Source organism: Limulus polyphemus, unplaced genomic scaffold, assembly GCF_000517525.1.
Source record: "Limulus polyphemus unplaced genomic scaffold, Limulus_polyphemus-2.1.2 Scaffold1061, whole genome shotgun sequence".
In the NCBI taxonomy this organism is placed as follows: Eukaryota; Metazoa; Arthropoda; class Merostomata; order Xiphosura; family Limulidae; genus Limulus; species Limulus polyphemus.
This window is the reverse complement of record NW_013666671.1, coordinates 165,748-183,628: the sequence shown is the minus strand read 5'-3', so window position 1 is coordinate 183,628 and position 17,881 is coordinate 165,748. Positions and strand designations below refer to the sequence as shown.

General features: G+C 30.2%; 1 protein-coding gene across 2 annotated transcripts; it reads right to left on the bottom strand.

Annotated features, from left to right (window-relative positions):
* Positions 1 to 2,129: 2,129 nt before the first annotated feature.
* Positions 2,130 to 12,578, bottom strand: LOC106461935. 2 transcript variants are annotated; one of them, XR_002611111.1, is made up of 8 exons: positions 12,306 to 12,578; positions 10,083 to 10,445; positions 9,512 to 9,727; positions 9,038 to 9,104; positions 8,464 to 8,631; positions 7,824 to 7,923; positions 2,849 to 6,716; positions 2,130 to 2,793 (listed from the first exon to the last, which is right to left on the bottom strand). XR_002611111.1 is itself a non-coding variant. In XM_013921801.2 (7 exons), exons 1-7 carry the CDS (start codon positions 12,412 to 12,414, stop codon positions 6,630 to 6,632), a joined length of 1,110 nt encoding a protein of 369 aa, XP_013777255.1. In that variant the 5' UTR covers positions 12,415 to 12,578; the 3' UTR covers positions 2,130 to 6,629. The 2 variants fall into 2 exon arrangements, 1 of the variants encoding a protein (XP_013777255.1); XM_013921801.2 differs by having other exon boundaries at positions 2,130 to 6,716.
* Between the last annotated feature and the right edge of the window lie 5,303 nt (positions 12,579 to 17,881).

Below are 17,881 nucleotides of genomic sequence, written 5' to 3'. Positions count from 1 at the left end.
CAACCAGGCGATAAAACTATATTACACTTAAATGTTCACTTGATCTCTAAAGAATAAGCCCCAACTGTACTCAGAAAGCACGCACAAGATCGCAGTAACAGGGGATGGGATTTTAGATTTGCTAATCAGAGTTATAAAAAAACTTTCTGTGTTTCTTTGTATGTCCTCTTCTATAAATTGCAATTCGACAAGGACGAAATTCTCAGGAGCTTTGTTTAGAACAATGTTCCATTAAGAATTTTTTTATATTTAGTTAAGGAAGAATTGCTGTCATTGGTTGAAAAAAGTTGTAATATATTTATTTATATTTAGTAAGGTTCGGATTTGATTTGTAGTTAAGCACAAAACTCAAAGAGGACATATTCTAAGCTATCAAAAATGATTAGAGGGAGAAACATGGTTGCTGCTTAACAAAACCACCGCCCTTTCAGCCGTGGAGGCATTATTATGTGACGGTCAATCCCACTACTTGTTGTTAAAAGAGTAGCCCAAGAGTTGACGGTGATGACTAGCTGCCTTCTCTCTAGTCTTCTGGTTTCACTTGATCTTTAATTCAAACTTTTATTTGGCATATATACAGCAATAAACATGATATAACTCACAATGTTAAAAATTACACAGGCTGTTCAATTTATCAGTCCTCATCTTTCCATAGAAGCAACCAAAAACTTGTAGATCACTCCAAAAGACCTGAAAAATTTGGACTCCCACTAGAATTCGAGACCAAAATGGTTTAAAGTTCCATTACAATGAAACTTTAAAAGATTTGAAGGAATGCTTTCTTATAAAATTATTTCTTTTTCTAATAGGTATTGCTCCAGGTCCTGACTCTGATATATTTGATCAGCTACTGCAGCACAGCAGAAACTGAGAATTCCTTTACAATTCCAAACAATGGCCAGAAAGAACATTGCTAACTACAAACACAGTAATAATATCAGGTTTTAGTTGATAGATTGAAGTTGTCTACAAAGCTTATTACCTGTTGAAACTACATAGCTCCTACAGCAGTTTCCACTTAGCCAAAATCCTTCTGAACATGCTTGTTTTTGTTGATGCAGATGAAAGGAGGTTTAAAATTTATCCTCAATCTACATTTCTGAGAGTGATTTCAAAAACAACATCACATCCAAAATATGTATGCATCAATAAAAGATTCAAAAGTAGTCAAAATTACAAGTTTTGTAATTGAAATAATCCTTATAAGCTCAAATAGTTTAATCTAATAACTTTTATTACAGTGGTTTCCAAAAAGAGTGGATATTTTCAGGTTTTTTTCTACTTTTAATAAAAAAAAAAGATCAACAATTTAACTTGTATGTTTAATAATTTTCTATTAATCCTAGATGATAATACCTGATTTTATAATTAATAATTTTACATCTACCACATTTCAATTTTATTCCACCCAAGAACTGACAAATAATGCCCTCTTAACAGTTATAATAATCAAAAACAAATATCTTAAGTAGCATTTGGAATTACAGAAGTACAAAAACAATAATTGTATTTCACTAAATAGCAGCATTTAGTCCACAAGTGTAAGTATAGTAAACTTTTTAAAAGTGATGTGAATTCATACTGATGCACTTAATCCTTGGGGTAAAAATAAATAAATGATAACAACTTACAGTAGAAGTGGGAAGTAGAAACTGTTCAATTAGAAACCGAAAATGTAACATGGGATACTATATATCGAAAAAATAAAAAGTGTGTGATCAAAGGATTTTAAATACACCTTTGATTTGCTTGCCATGCTTTCAGTGTGTACATCACTCATCAGTCCAGCTAGATCGATAATAGAAATTATTTATAGGCTCAAGCTGAATAGTTTCAAAACTATTTTGAAAAGAAAGGGTATAGATTAACATATTTGTTTTTAAAAACACAACCACAAAATTGAAAATCCCATGCTTACTGATCATTTATGTTTAAAGAGCACAGGAAGACACTGTCCTTTAAAGTTAGGATTTTTTCTCAAAGTTCAGAGAAATTCTACATTTAAAGATTAGATAGTTTTCAACCGATCACGGTACAAGTTTTATTTACTAATGTGTGTCTATATGTTTTCATGTCACACAATTTCGAAGTCATTTAAGGAATCTACATACAGAAACCCTGACAAGATATATAAACAGCTAATCTTTATTAAGTCTCAAAAAAAATATTTTACAGATTTGCATTTCATACCTATCCTCAGAAAAATGTGTACCAGGTATTTTCATGACAGACTTTTAGAAAACAGATCATCCCAGCAAATTTAAAAAAAACAATATGGTAAAATTGCTACTTAAATTCCTTAATACATGAAGAGTATGTACTTCTAAAACTATTATAAGTAATGAACCCAGCATATTTTACATGTAGTGAAGTTAATAATTTATATATTTATGTGAACTTGTAAGATAATCATAGCTTCAAAAATTTCTAATAAACACAACAAATATGAGCAAGTTGAAAACAACACAGCACACAATAACACGCAGATGTGCATAATAATTCTACCACCATTTATATATGTATATATAAACTACTAGAATGAAAGATGATAATTCAAATTCAATAAAAAAATCTCTATTTAAACAACAACGAATACCATTCAACAGTTTTTACATAAACCTTTTTTTTTTTTCCCCTGAGTTGCCACAAAGTTCATAACCATTTCTCTACTGAGGTAAAACTTACTTTCACATTTCTTCACAAGAGGTTTATAACCATGTATTTATTCACTTAGCATTTACATATAGTCATTAATACATTTTAATTTCATGATACTTTTACTTTTTGCACACTCTTGACAATATAATGATATACACAATACTGTTATATTGAGTAGATCTAAGAAAACATTGAAGGTCTTATCAAAATTTTCTTCATTCTCTTAATTATCCCTAATGATTGATTCTTTTCAACAGAGTGTAACATTATAAAAACATCATGAATTAATATTTTTTTAATCTTTTATTAGTGCTTGCAAAATTTTCAGAGATAGTGCTATTTTCAATGCAATTATCACTTTCATACCACTAAACAGAAAAATACATTTATTTTAATTGTGACATGAAAAAACTTGAACTATATGGAATGAATATGCTTGTAACTGCATCAAGAACTTAGCAATGTGTTCTTATGATGTTCACTGTTCCTATGGCTTAGTCAGTGCAAACCACTTACCAGTACCCTTATTAATTCAACTTACAACACTGACTTACAGATGTAACAACTCAAACAATGACACTAGAAAAACAACTGCACGTTCCTTAACTTAGCATCACAGTATTCAAGCCATGGCAACCACTTTGAATGTTGCTAATAAAGTAGTTTTGGTGTAGATATGTGTTATAAGATAACTTATCCTGGTTAGCTTCCCTTTATACATCTTACAGAATAGTAAAGATACTTGCAGAGACCTACAATGCTTGGATATAACTATTCCAATAATGTAGCACTTACCACTGATTAAATGTAAGTTATTTCAGTAACCATAAAGTGGTTGGATGTAACAATTTTAATGTTCAAAAAAGAAAGTAATATACAATGAGTAAACACAATTATTCAAATGTGGCCTTCACTGTCATATTACAGTCATAAATTATTATTACTGGGTAGTATTTTTTTATTCTATTCTGTAGCATTTTTCTTATCTTATAGAAACCACAATATTTTGATGGCAACTACAGATACTGTTCTGTAACTACAATAACAAATATTTGACATTCTCCTTCCTGATTAAGACTGTAGGAACAATAGCTTATCAAAAAGATGTCTGCAAGTGGATAGACTTTTAAAGAAATGACTTATAATTGTACTTATAATCTCTGTAAGAAAGTAGACATTGATGATATATATACATTTGTTAAAAAGAAAATGTGAATATGATAACCCAAGCACATAAATAAACTTGAAAGCTAAATATAATGTGGATGAATATAGTACAGTTCCAAATCCACTATGGAGTATTTATTATCTTTGATATTTGTCTCATCATGTATGTGTATCAGTAGGATCTACATTGTATCTTTTAGGTAACTGAATAGTACGAGGTTCAATATGTAGATACACATCATTCAGATATTTGCAGTTCTCTCTTCCCATTCTATGTGTAAACCAAATAGTTCAAATAAATAGTAAATACAATATAAATTTTTATATATATATATATATATATGTAGAACATGAAATCTCAGTACTGTATAACAGAGCATGCAATATTTTTTTAAATATATATTTGCACATAGATACACAAGGCCTAACTATGCAAACTACATAATAGACGAAATTATTTTCCTTCATATAAACATCACCTTGGGCTCAGACTTGTCATAGTCTGAGTCAACCTGATTGACATCCCATATGCACATATCTTTCATACAAAAACTTTAGTAACATATCCAACTTTTTTTTCTGTAAAACAGACTTATACTGTTGAATAAAAGTTTGCCACATTTCATGAGCAAACACTTCATAAATTCAGAATTACAGACAACATTACTTCTCTAATATGGAGTCACTCCAATGGAACAAACCCTTGAACATTCAGTTAAAAACATCAGTAGTTTGTTATGATACCTCCTTATACCCTGTAGTATAAAATAACTTAAAAAGTATGGAAGCTATGGTGTCCTGTACAGTAGCCCCCCCAGTGGCACAGCGGTATGTCTGCAGACTTAAAACACTAGAAACCGTATTTTCAATACCCGTGGTGGGCAGAGCACAGATAGCCCATTGTGCTTAACTTCAAACAAACAAACTGTACAGTAATTATATTGCACAAGATGTAAGATTTCATGTTTTCAACAATACTGCAGCAGTTTCATGTATTATGTAAATACTGTGTACAGCAAAACTTCTAATTTTAGGAATAGGCCTAAATAACTAGACATTTTTGTTTCTATTTTTACATTAAACAAAAAATTAGTGCACGTATTTGCAAGATTTAGTCACAGTTATAGACTTACCTCATTATTCCAATATCACATATTAATAGACAGATAGTTGTAAGCAATATCAAAAATTATATAACTGAAAAAACGCCTTGAACTTATAGTTACTTCTAACTATAACAGTTAAAATACACACTGAATAATTTTATATTTAGTTGTGATATCCTAATATCAAAAAATTATGTATCCACTCTATGCTTCAGTATGTTTCAATATTCATTTATATTCAGTTTATAAATCACAGAAACGATGAATGATTTCTAATTTCAAAGATGATGAACATATAATTGTAGAGGTACTTTAACATTTTCACTTTAGGTTAAGAAAACTTTATAGGTTTGGTAAAATAGCATGCTTTAGTTAAAATGTTTTATGCTCATAATAGCTATCAATCATTAGCCTCTGGTTAATAAATATGCCAATCAAACTTAGAAATATATAAGAAAATATACTTCTCATCAATTCGCTTACCTTGATATATTGTTATACATTCTTCTTTACTTTCAATCATCTTAGAATTGTATTTTAATTTTTGACATAGCAAAAAATATTTTAGAAACTCACATGGTTATGAACTGGCAGTCTTTTATGTACAGAAAACTTCATAACTTACAAAAAAAGAAGCAATATTTACATGTCATTTTTTATAAGCAGCATTCAGATTTTGAAGATATTTGAGAAATATTTTATGAACAGTGTATAAAAACAAAGAAGACTACATACACTATTAAAAGAATAAAAACAGTAATTTTAGTTATGTAGGTGGAGCCAGTATACTTGTAAAATACCCCAAAATAAATTGCTAATTAAATATACAAATGTATCAATATAACAATAAGAAGGCATACAAAAAAATACAAATATAAAATAGTACTATGATTAAAACATGAAATAAGCAATCTAACTTTTGGTGTGTACTCAAATTTTTAGCAATAATACACATTATTTCATTTTATGGATATTAATATGCTAGGCCTATTTAAAAAAAATTACTGCTTCAAGGTTCTTTGTGCTATATTATTCTTATTACTTTTATACAAAGCAAGCAATAGTTTTTATGAGTAATTATCACGTTAACTGCTAGAAACAATTACTTCTATAATCACAAAACGTAGATACACACACATTAAAATACCTGTTTTCATTAGATAGAATATATTTCTTTTAAGAGTATATATTTCCATGTTTAAAGATTATGTGACTGATTAAAAGTTAATTTAAGCCTTATGACAGTGAATTAGGAAAATAGCTAATTCAAACAGCTTGAACATAATATTTTTGAAAAGTGGTATTACCATTTGTAATGACCAAAATATTAATAATTACCTAACAACATTATTTGATACTATAAAATATAAGTGTATAACTTGTATTGATTTTAAGCTCTACACATTTCTCTTTTCAGTTCAATTAAGAAAAAAAAGGAAAACATATGCAGAGTAATAGATATATATACATATATGGCAGGAATAACTCACAGCACGATATACCAATACATGCATAAGAATAACAATGGCAGAAATACATAGCAAAAGATTCAATAATAAAATTGGTACCAGCAAATAATTTTGTACATAATATTTTACTATCTATCAGGTTTTAAGATGAGATAGCTTAAATCAAACACTTATGTAATAAGAAGTATTTACACCTCAAATTTCTCCATCACATCTATTATTAAGATGGTCATTTGTTGTTCTCCTTGGGTGGCTGAGACACAGTTTGTCCAGATTCATCTATAAAGAGTGGGTTCTGAACCTCCATCTCTCCAGTCTAAAAAACAGATGAATTTAAATTATGAAACATATAGCAAAAGAAGAAAATACTAACAAACAGGTTACAGATAGTACATTTTATTAAAAAACAACATTACATATAACTTTTTATTGCAATATATTCTAAGTATGTTTACTCATAATATTTATTCATAACCACTTGCTTGATAAACAAAAAACACACAATAGCATGAAGCTTCAAATACACTAAAACATATTTTTCAAATAAACATTAAATTGGTTCAAACAGATATGGACTACATTCACTTATAAGTAGCTAAAAAAGCTCTAAGATGTTAGTTTGGAAACTGTAACTTTGAGAATATTTTCCTTAATCTTTGAAAGTGAAACTAAAATGGAAAAATTAATCAGGATAGTAGAAACTACAGGGCATCAGAAAGTTGAGCCTACTTTCCATCAACTTTCGGAACAAATAGAATAAAGATTAACATATCTGTTCTCTGATAAATTTTAAAAGATGAGAAACCAAGGCTACAGCACTGGTAAACACTTTTATTTTACATTTCCTTGGCTCAGATTTCAAACTGACATCTCTTTCACACCAAACAAGTGCTCTAACAACTGAGCTAAAGGGTTAACTCACCAGCAAGTGCTAGTAAGGCACTTTTTAACAACTGACTCAAAATATCATATACTTCCATTATCACAAACAATGCCCCATATTGGTCACCAGTTATTATTGTGGTAATTTCAGATTTATTATGATTTCCTTCACTCAGATTCAAACCCAAGACCTCTCACACACTGCACAAGTGCTCTACCAACTGAACTAAAGGGTTAATTGATTAGCACTTGCTAGTAAGGCAAATCTTTATATTTTCAAAGTAAACTCAAAATTAGTCCTTTCAACCTATAACTCAGCCAATCAGAAGCAAGATGTTGATATGAATCTCTGTTTCATGAACATATATATATGTCAAGAAAGTGATATACATAGACTAGTTATTATGTAGTGCAATCTGTAAGACTAAAGGGAACACCTGGTAACATGTGAAATTCAACAGCTAATTTTAAGCAGACATTTAATAATCATTACATTTTAAAGCTGTAAAATACAATAACACAAACACTAAATTCAGCATACCACTGCCAAACCAGGACATTCATAGACAGTATAATCACCCTCATCATTTTCTTCTTCTGACTCCATATCTGAAGCTGAGGCAAGTCTACAAGAGTTGACACTGAAAACAGTACCACATATAGTAACAATGAAAAATATTCAATAACAAAGCATACTGTTAGTGTTAGTGTAAGAACTTTTTTTTGTTGCTGTTCAATGAAAACTTTAAAATAAATTGTATTCTCCATTTCTTTGGGTTTTTATAATGTTAACTTTTATGATTCATGAAAATGTTACAGATATTGATCTAAACTATTTGGGGTATATGCATGTAAAAAAGAAAAGAAATTCTTTCAGATGTGAAAAATATATGACTATCAATTTCTACAAATTCAATTCAGATATATAGCAATAGCTAATATCAAAAAATATATATGACTGAATTACTAATAATACATCTCTAGCATCTAAAGTGATAGTATTAAAAGTTGACCATAGGTTTAATGTAAACAAACGAAAAGACCTAAAGCTAACTAGAAACTTCATTCTTACTTAAGTGTTACCAGTCAAGCATTCTTGTTTTATATCATTGAACTTTAAACTTTATAATTCCAACAAAACAGTGTTCTCCATTTCATCTTGTTTCATGAATTGTACTCACTTTTCTACTGATATCATCTGGTGTTTCTGATGCTGGTAATGATACATCTGTGCACTATGGGCCAGCTTGCGGTCACCATTAGGAGACGTTTTCTCTTTATTTCCTGGGCCAGTCACTCCATATGCTGGATACTCTACATTGCGTGCTGCCTTACTTTTCTTCTGAAACCTGGGATATTCATCATAACCTGTTTATATTTGAATTTCATGCACATTCATTCTTGATAGATATTTTATCATAAACCTACATACTAGTTAGTAATAAAATAAAAGTAATTTATTATATAAATTAAGAAAATTTGAAGAAAAAAAATAAAACAAAATAGAAAAACAAGTATAGTAATATCTACAGACCACAATTTCTTGGAAACTTGTAAAGAAAGTCTTTGAAAAAACATTCTAATGTAAGGTTTATTATATACCGGCATCACTTTAACATAAACAGTGAAGTTTATAGCTGAAAAAAAAGAAGAAAAAATCAACTTATGATGCTTCAAAAGAAAGTGTGATAATGAGAATTTTTTGTATGTATAAGAGGTTACTACTTTGTAAGTGCTAAAGAAAACTTAGCTTACCTATAAAAGCAAATTCCAGCAGCAATTACTCCAAAAGTAGCAACTGAACAACATCCTGCTACAATTGCTGATAAATAGAAACATCTTAAATTAATGTTGAAACTAATAACCATTCTGTGTTAATGTAATGTAGAATAAATAATATAAGGACAATGGAATTATCATTCATAATAATTATTTAAGATTACTTTCAGGGTAAAAGCTGTTTCATTTTAATCTTAACTTGTTTATGATATGCAAAACAAGCATTTAGTAGTAATTATTTAGATATCAAACTGACAAACTTATGTGTATTGTAATCTTTTCAAAGTTAGCTCATGGCTTCCATATAGAAATGTGTGTGTATGTGTATGTCTATCTGCCTATCATTATCAAAACATAGATATATATTTGGATATCTACAACATTTTAAAATATACTACATAAAACACAAAATCAACAACACTTTTTTTTCAGGTTATCCTGCTAACTCACCTACAAAGTATATATCACTAACTGGAGATTTTGCTTTAGTTTCTTTGTAGCCAGGACCATGATGTGATAAATCATGGGGTTTGTCATATTCTTTGAACTTATGGGGAACATTCAATTCATCTTTCTGGAGCTCAGAAACTTGTGGAGAAGGGTAAGCCCACTTTTCTCCATTAAAAGGTATCTCGTCCATGTCTTTTCTTTTTGGCTCCAACACACCTAAAAAGTAAATTCACTTTACTTTATGAAATATTTGCATGTATCACAATTAAAAAAAGAAACTTTTCTTTTCAAAACAAAACATATTTCTACAATTCCATAAAATTTTATGATCAGTATATCAGTACTCAACTAATTATGAAACATAAAAAAAACAAATACATACTGAATGTTTTCCAATGAACATTCCAAACTTTAAACCCAAATTTATTTTTGTCTGTGATTATGAAGCCTTGTGAGCCATGAAAATTAATTTCTTATCAGGGAATTTACTTTGAAAGATTGGAGTGGAAACACTGAATTAGCTATATTGTAAAATATAAGAGAATAACAGGTTTTTCAAACTATGTGATACCTGTTTTATCAAGATATTCTTCCGCCTCAACTTCAAAAACTTTTTTTGGTGGATAAACCTTCATAGATATTTGTCCAACAACATGATTATTCTCAAAGTTATCAAACCTCCTAGCATTATTATTGTGATTTTCCAGAAACAATTTATATGGTTCTAAAATTTCGTTGGTCATTTCAACATATTTCTGTTGTGTTTTAGCTCTTCTCAAATTTTCATTCATTTCTTCTTGTAAAAATGGACTGAACATCATGTGTGAATACTGATGATGGTGATTTTCTGATGGCAACTCTGGATAGTTTGCCATCTGGTGGTTTGTCTTTTCTTCTGGAGTGTTGGAAGCTCCTCCTTGAAATGAAATATAACCTTGACAAAAAGAAAAAAATAATATCATTCTTAAAATATAATTAATAGGACTCATTCTAGCAAACTTCAGTTGAAAAAAAAAGATTTAGAGTGATTATGTTATGATCTGAATAGCACTCAATTGAGGTAATCGCTCATGAGTTATAGGTTTCCACTTAATTAAAAGAAATGTATGACCTTTGTAATTTAAAATTTTGGCCACAAAACTGATCTGCTTGAACTATATAATCAACCACAAAAATGATTCTTGTAAACAGGCTTTGCAAAAAATTATGTATAAAGGCACTTTTCTGTGATCATGTAGAGCCATATCAACTGACAAAATATATATAACTGAAACTGCTTCACATGGATTATAAGCTATTTAGTAAGAAATAAAAACTTATAATAATTTACAAATTATTTCTGAAAAATATAAAAGCAGCAGCAAAATAAGTTATTTAAACCATCTTTTAATAAGAATGAACAGCTCAAATACAAAGATGAAGCTAATTAAAAACTTTAATACTAGCTGTGGCAAGTTCCACTGAACTTATATGTTTACTATTAATAAATTCTCTCGCTGTGATTAACAGAACAATAGATAAAGTTGCTTGATTAACTTGAAACATCAATAAAAATATACTGTTTTGAAGTACACATCAGTTAATAATGTATACCACTTCATAAGATTGTAACAGCACATAAGATTGTAACTGCACATAAGATTGTAACTGATATTAATTATAGTTCAAAATCATGTCTTCACCTGAAAATAATATACTTGGAAGAGTTTAAAACATAAATAATATAGTCCATTATCTTCATGTACAGAGCTACAATTGTTTTACTTGATAATGACATCAAGCATTTTAGTGGTGCATTTTTACAGTAAAGTTTGTGTTATAATTGCTCTCATTTAAGAACTACACGATTTCATGATGTTTTAGATATCTGGAAAAGTTTCTTATGTTTGTGATATCATTTTTGTTGAGTAACTGTGATAAAAATTCTTTACAAATTAGCATTGTTTCTAATTTACATTTGATAAAACAGTAAATAAAAAGAGCTACTGCTTGAAAAAATATTATTAAGGAACAACAATAAAAAAATCATACTTAAAGGAGCAATAAATATCATATCCATATGAAAATATTAACAAGCTTTTTTTAATACAATAGAAATACCCAAATATCCTTCAATAACATAAAAAAAGATGTTAATAATGTTATACAATCTAACTGGTTTGGTATTTATATTAAGAGTGCAGCAGATGAATCACAATGAACACTATGTTCTATATTCAAGTCAAAACTACTCAAAGGGACAAAATCTATATTATTAAGCATAAGAAATGGGGTAAAGATATCAATTAAAGTAAAGACATTCCTTTGAAATACTACACTAAAACGTATCAGAAAGTATATGTTAGTCTATGACTGCATTTGAACAACAATGAAATAAAACACTGGATATTTTATCAACTTCTACAACTACTCAATAACATAATTTGTGTGAATTATAGAAATCATGAAGATCCTAGGTTCATTACTTTTAGATGCTTAAGAAAAGTTTGTTCAATGTTAAAATTTAGCAAACATGTACAATTAAAACAAATAAAAGGTAAACGATAAAGATAATTCAGTTATACTATTAAATTCTGAAAATATAACAAATGAGTGCTCTCTGTATTTACTATAAATTCTTTAATATTAAGAGAGTAAAAAATGAGAGTGAGAATTCAATTTTATCTCAATTAATGTAAATATCAAACACACATATAAAATTAAAAGAAAGAACTTTAAAATTACTGAAAAAAACTCCAAGAAGTTTTCAACTACTCGAAGCCTAGTTTATATACAACAACCAACCATATGGTACCTGATTTTGAGTCAGAATTCCCTACGGCTGGTCGACTAAGAACCATATCAGGTATTACAGTCCCTGTAAGTATCATTACAAACACTGACACCCGCCTCATCACGTTCATGGCTAAACAGAAATGTGCGTATCGCCAGGCGGACAGGTCAGGTTTGTAAAGGGCACTTTCTAAAATCTGGATTTAAGTTTGTGTAATCCGACTTCTCTTCTAACGATGAACTGACACGCTAAATCCTATTCGGCTTCATCAGTTGTTCCCAAGAGCTGCAATCACACGAGTCTTACTAGAATTATCTTACCATGCGCAAAAGTTACGTCAATAACTGTTTCCAAGGGAACCGTTTTATCATGTAACTTCATTCTATATCATCTGGGGATAAACTGACAGCAGCGGCAAACCAGTTGATCAGCGAAACACTAAGATTCTTGGCATTTTGATATCAATAAAGGTCACGAATTAGGTCCACTACATTAAGCTGTAGGACATGATACGGTTCAAATGTAATCAAGTATAATTCAAATGTTTGATACTATATTAATTCATTATGTTATTGATATTAATTGATATTCATTGATATTAACTTACGATCAGAGCTAGCTACTTACTTAAATCAAAATTATAAATCAACAAGGTATTGAGTGTAACAAATTAAAAATATTTTTATCCTGTTCATACTTATAACGATTAGAAGGCATTACTTGTTTCATCAGTTGGGTACACTCGCTATTAACAATATTTTCGGCCGTAAAGGAATGCTTTATGAGCTCTAATTTTCTATAGAAGCTATTATACAAATTTAGTGAATTTGATAAACTTTCGGCTTATTAACACTAAAGTCAACATACATTTATGCTACTTTTTGAGTAATTTCGTAGTTGTACCTGTTTTACAGACTTGTAACACATATCAAACAGTAGTAGCCTATGCAAATACAATATTTATATGGAATTAGTTAATTATTGTGAATAACTCTCTGGTTTATAATAATGAAATAGCTTTATGAAATGTTTTATGTAAAAGTTCATTGTTCGGGACGAGTACATTTTTGGAGTAGCTGGGATCAAGGTCAGTTTGAAGTAAAAGTTAGTAACTATAAATATTCCACCACTCCTTGTTTTTAAGTGCTTTTGACATAAGGGTTTTGTCATGTCAAGAAGCTGAATGTGCAGTTCACCCATCGACTCAATGTGCTATCTTTATAGCATGACATTTTGGCTTTGTAGTGGAATATCAATGCTTCAAAAAATATTCCGTTATTATATTTATTGAATGTTGTGTACTTTATACAATATATTATTTAAAACCAGCTGAGTTGACGATGCCAGTTCCTCGTCCAGAAAAGGGTGGTCATAATTCTTCTAAATTCAGAAAAAAGCTTTGGCTTTAGAATATCCCGCATCTACACACACACTTTGCTTCATCAGAAGTCTGAAAACATGTCCACTTAAACATACGAACAAGTTTGTATACATGTATGCATGTAAAGAACTGAGATTATTTTGTTTTATATAAAATAATAATTTAATATTGAGATGAACCAATACCTACAAGTAATCCAAACTACTATCCATGATGTATGGGCATCGTAAGTGAGGTGGGAGTTGATATATTTAATCTGGAAGTTAGTGACCTAACATTACAGCACAACATGGAGCTGGTTTAATTTTAAATTTAATTTTCTAACGAGGCCTTGGTTGGTTGTTTGTCATTAAGCACAAAGCTACATAAGGGGTTATCTGTGATCTGATCACTGGTTATATCGAAACCCTCCTTTTAAGCGTTATAAGCCCTGAGGTCTTTTGTCCCTTTAAGTCTTAGTCAAAATATTTTATATTTTCTACAATTTCCAGTTGATGTGTGTAACACACATTACAGTTATACTTAAGCGGGAATAATTTTTTTATACTTACAACAACTAAAAAAAAAAGTATCTTATTTGATCAAAAGTCAGACAAGGGATAACACTGCACTATAATGATAGAAAAGCGTTAAAATATATAATAAAATGTGTGAGCAAATATATACAAATGATTAAGAATTACAGGTTATGCTTTCTACTGTCTTAAGACAGAAAGCAGATGAATAAACCTTCGTGATTAAATGATCTCTCACCCCAAGTTATCAAATAATTCAAATAGCTTGTGTAGTTAGGTCTACAACACTCAAGAACCTTTAATTTAAAAATACATGTTTTGTAGGAGAGCAACAATTTGAGAAACTAGTGCTCGGGGAATGTCTTTAGTGAACAGTAACCAAGTTACTCTCATCTTATGACAAAAATTACACATTCCTTATCTATATAATTTTAATAATTTACACAAAAACTTATAATCATTGAGAACATTTAATATTTTTTCTAATCAAACTACAGCTGTCATAACTGAATTCACACCGTAGCTATGTTGCATTTTTTTAAACCGATAAATCTACTCTGTTTTTAATCTACATGATGACTTTTGGCATTTTCAAAATTCTCGTTGTAATTTGGTTACCAGAGAGCTCGAGAACAGTTTGAGGGCAAAACACACCAAAGATGAGGTGGCTTACTTTTGTTATATTCCTAGACGATATTAAGATAGAATTCTTAAACTGAAAAAAAAAACAACAACAACATGTAAATCATTTAATCACTGCTTCAATTATAATTTTAGGAAAGCCAGAACTACTCAACAAGAATTCTATAATGAGAATTGTTTTTTGAAAGATATTTGGTAACGACTTCGGGTTTTTGAACGGCTTAAAGTAACTGAAAAAAAGAAGAAATGTAACTTTTAAGCTAAAGTAGAAATATTAAAACTTGTTATGGAAGCTGTATTGTTTTTATCAGTTTTTTTTTCCAGGTAAATACATATAGAGGAGCTTGTGATTTAATCATGACTACCCCATTAAGTTCGGCAACTGAATGTGTATTTTAACATGTAAATAAGTTTACATATAGAAAATGGACAATTAGTTGTATAGGTATCTTCCTTAAACTAAGAAAACTAAACGGTAAAACTAATGACAAAATGAGAAGAGTTTTCCGAGATCTGACGTTATTTTATCCATCGTTAATTTCCAAGATTTTTGTTTTTATTATTCTATCTGTTCTAGAGTATGAATCGCATTGATTTTTATCTCCTTTATTTATTTTTATGTAACTGTCTAACATTATGATAGTGATACGTATCTGCTTGTTTGTTAATTTCCCGTAGAAATTCTTTCCGAGAAACTTCAGAGATACAAGTCCTTTCTTAATTAAAACTAGTTTATTCTTTCTCGTACACTAATACACTTAATTTCCACAGTCACTTTAAACTTAACTACTTTTATAAACACACGTTATAATTCACAGGGATTCACACGCTTTACTTACGGTTTGACTCGATTATCTCTATCTTCAATCTCTCTATCTATATCATTCCTGCTTTATTTGCCGGGCTTATATACTACAAAAGAGGGCGCATGGAACAGACTAGAGTTGCCAGGACAATTCAAGATCCTTCGAGAATCTCATGACGTGTTACCAGCGTCACGTGACTTCCCCTGTCGTAACAATAGTAACGTTGTTGCTTTGTGCTTTTGAAGTTGACCTTAAAGAATTTCAAGTAATTTATTTGATAAAATAGCTTAGAAACATTTTTTTTATGCAGCTTCTTTAAATATCTTAGAAAGAAAGTTGAGTTTCATCATTGCAATCTTTTAAACATTAGCTGGAACGATCATGTTTCAAAATGTTCGATATTTGTTCTCATTGACGTCATATTTTAGCTTGTTCTCTTTCCTCTTCATAGATTATGTATTTATCTAATGTTTCTTTTTTTAGTTAGGCTTACCCTGGTGGCTCAACAGAAAATTCTAGGCCTTATAACACTCAAAATAGGCTTTCGATACCTGCGGTGGGCAGAGCACATATAGCTCATTGTGTAGCTTTAAGTTTAACAACAAAAGAAAGAAACAAATAAATATTTGATACGTATATTTTTTCTACGTGGGCTGAATGCAAATCAGTGGTTCCATGGTTCACACCCAAATACCGCTAAAAACAAAAAAAATGCTTTTTGAACTTTGACTATCAAAACCCACTACTTGATTAGAGTAGCCTACAAGAGTTGGCAGTGGGTGCTGTTGAGTAGCTTCCTTCACTCTAGCCTGTCACTTCTAAGTGACAATTAGCGCAGATGACCCTCCAGTAGCTTTTCGTGAAATTAAACAACTTTTATTATTATATCGGGTTTAATCTATTCTTGCAATTTTACATGCACATTTTCTTATAGCTGTGTTTCAATATCGTGTTAAAATATCAAATTATAACTAATTACAAACAGGTAAAAAATGTGTTCCATATATGTCTTTTTAAACGTGTAAAACAATGAGTCAGAAACTGTTTTCTTAAAGGAATGGAACGACCCTTGATACTTACAATAGGTTTAGTAGTGATAAAATTGCAGTTATAGGTGTTCTTACTGGTGCAACCTTTAGTTTAATGGTAGAAAAGGTAAAAACTAAATTTCAATTGCTATATATATATAGAAACAGAAAATATGCAACACTTTAGATGTATTTGAGGAGCTTGTGCCTATGTTTAAAGTTAAAAGAAAGACAAACTGTCAAGAAAATGCTTCATGATGATGGAAAAATTTGTTCGCCACTTAATCGTTTTTTCATTCCTTCTTTGTGCACATTGCTACGCGCACACAAGTCTCGTTGGTATTTAACTTGTATAAGTATGGGTATCATGCACCCCCTATGAAGGGCTCAACCCCTCCCCCCTCTAAGGGATGGGGAAAGATACAGGGCAAAAGTGATAAAAACATCTAACTGTTGTTGTATGTAACCTTTACCCTGGTAAAAGGATTAGTCTACACTTACGATATTTCAACATTCAACTAACTAGAATGTCATAACTCCACGCAGAAGACCAGCATGAAAATTTATAAAATATACCTGAATGTACATGACTAAAGATATATTCTATACTAGTTATGAAATGGTGAAATTAGTAGCTATTTCAGTTACGATACTGATTTCAAGAAATATGACATTTTGATAATATTCTGTGATATTCTCAGGTTAACTGATTTCCTCAAAGTGTATTTAGGTTGGATCATTTTATAGGGGTATGATCGAACAGAATAAATCAGGAAGTATATCTGAGTTTAACTAAACTGACTGAGATTTAAACTAAGAAAAATCATAAGAATAGACACGATGTGTAGAGCAAAATTAACATTCTTTATTTATTCAGTAACACGAAATACAACGTGTGTATTTACGGAAAACACTGGACAGTCGCCTTATACTGATAACTGTAAATTGATAAACTAGCTTTATTTCTACAAGATGTCTCCCAGTCAACTGACTTACTTAAGAAAGCTAGTAGAACTGTACGAATCTAACTCTCCTTACTCAAAAGGAAACTTCTGATTTACCCATAGCAAACTAGTGATACTGGTCATTGGAGAGGCTCTAGGTATCGCCTGATATATCAGTGAAGGACACTGTTGTTTTTAGGCCTGGCATGGCTAGGTGGTTAGGGCGATCGACTCGCAATCTGAGGGTCGCGGGTTCGAGTTCCCTTCACACCAAACATACC

What these genes read in the sequence shown, in the direction of transcription:
- LOC106461935 (XM_013921801.2), bottom strand. Translation starts at nt 12,414, where the DNA reads ATGAACGTGATGAGGCGGGTGTCAGTGTTTGTAATGATACTTACAGGG. An exon ending in GAATTCTGACTCAAAATCAG is followed by an intron (nt 10,446 to 12,305) that starts GTACCATATGGT and finishes CTTTTTGTCAAG; the next exon opens with GTTATATTTCATTTCAAGGA. An exon ending in CAGATGATATCAGTAGAAAA is followed by an intron (nt 7,924 to 8,463) that starts GTGAGTACAATT and finishes TACTGTTTTCAG; the next exon opens with TGTCAACTCTTGTAGACTTG.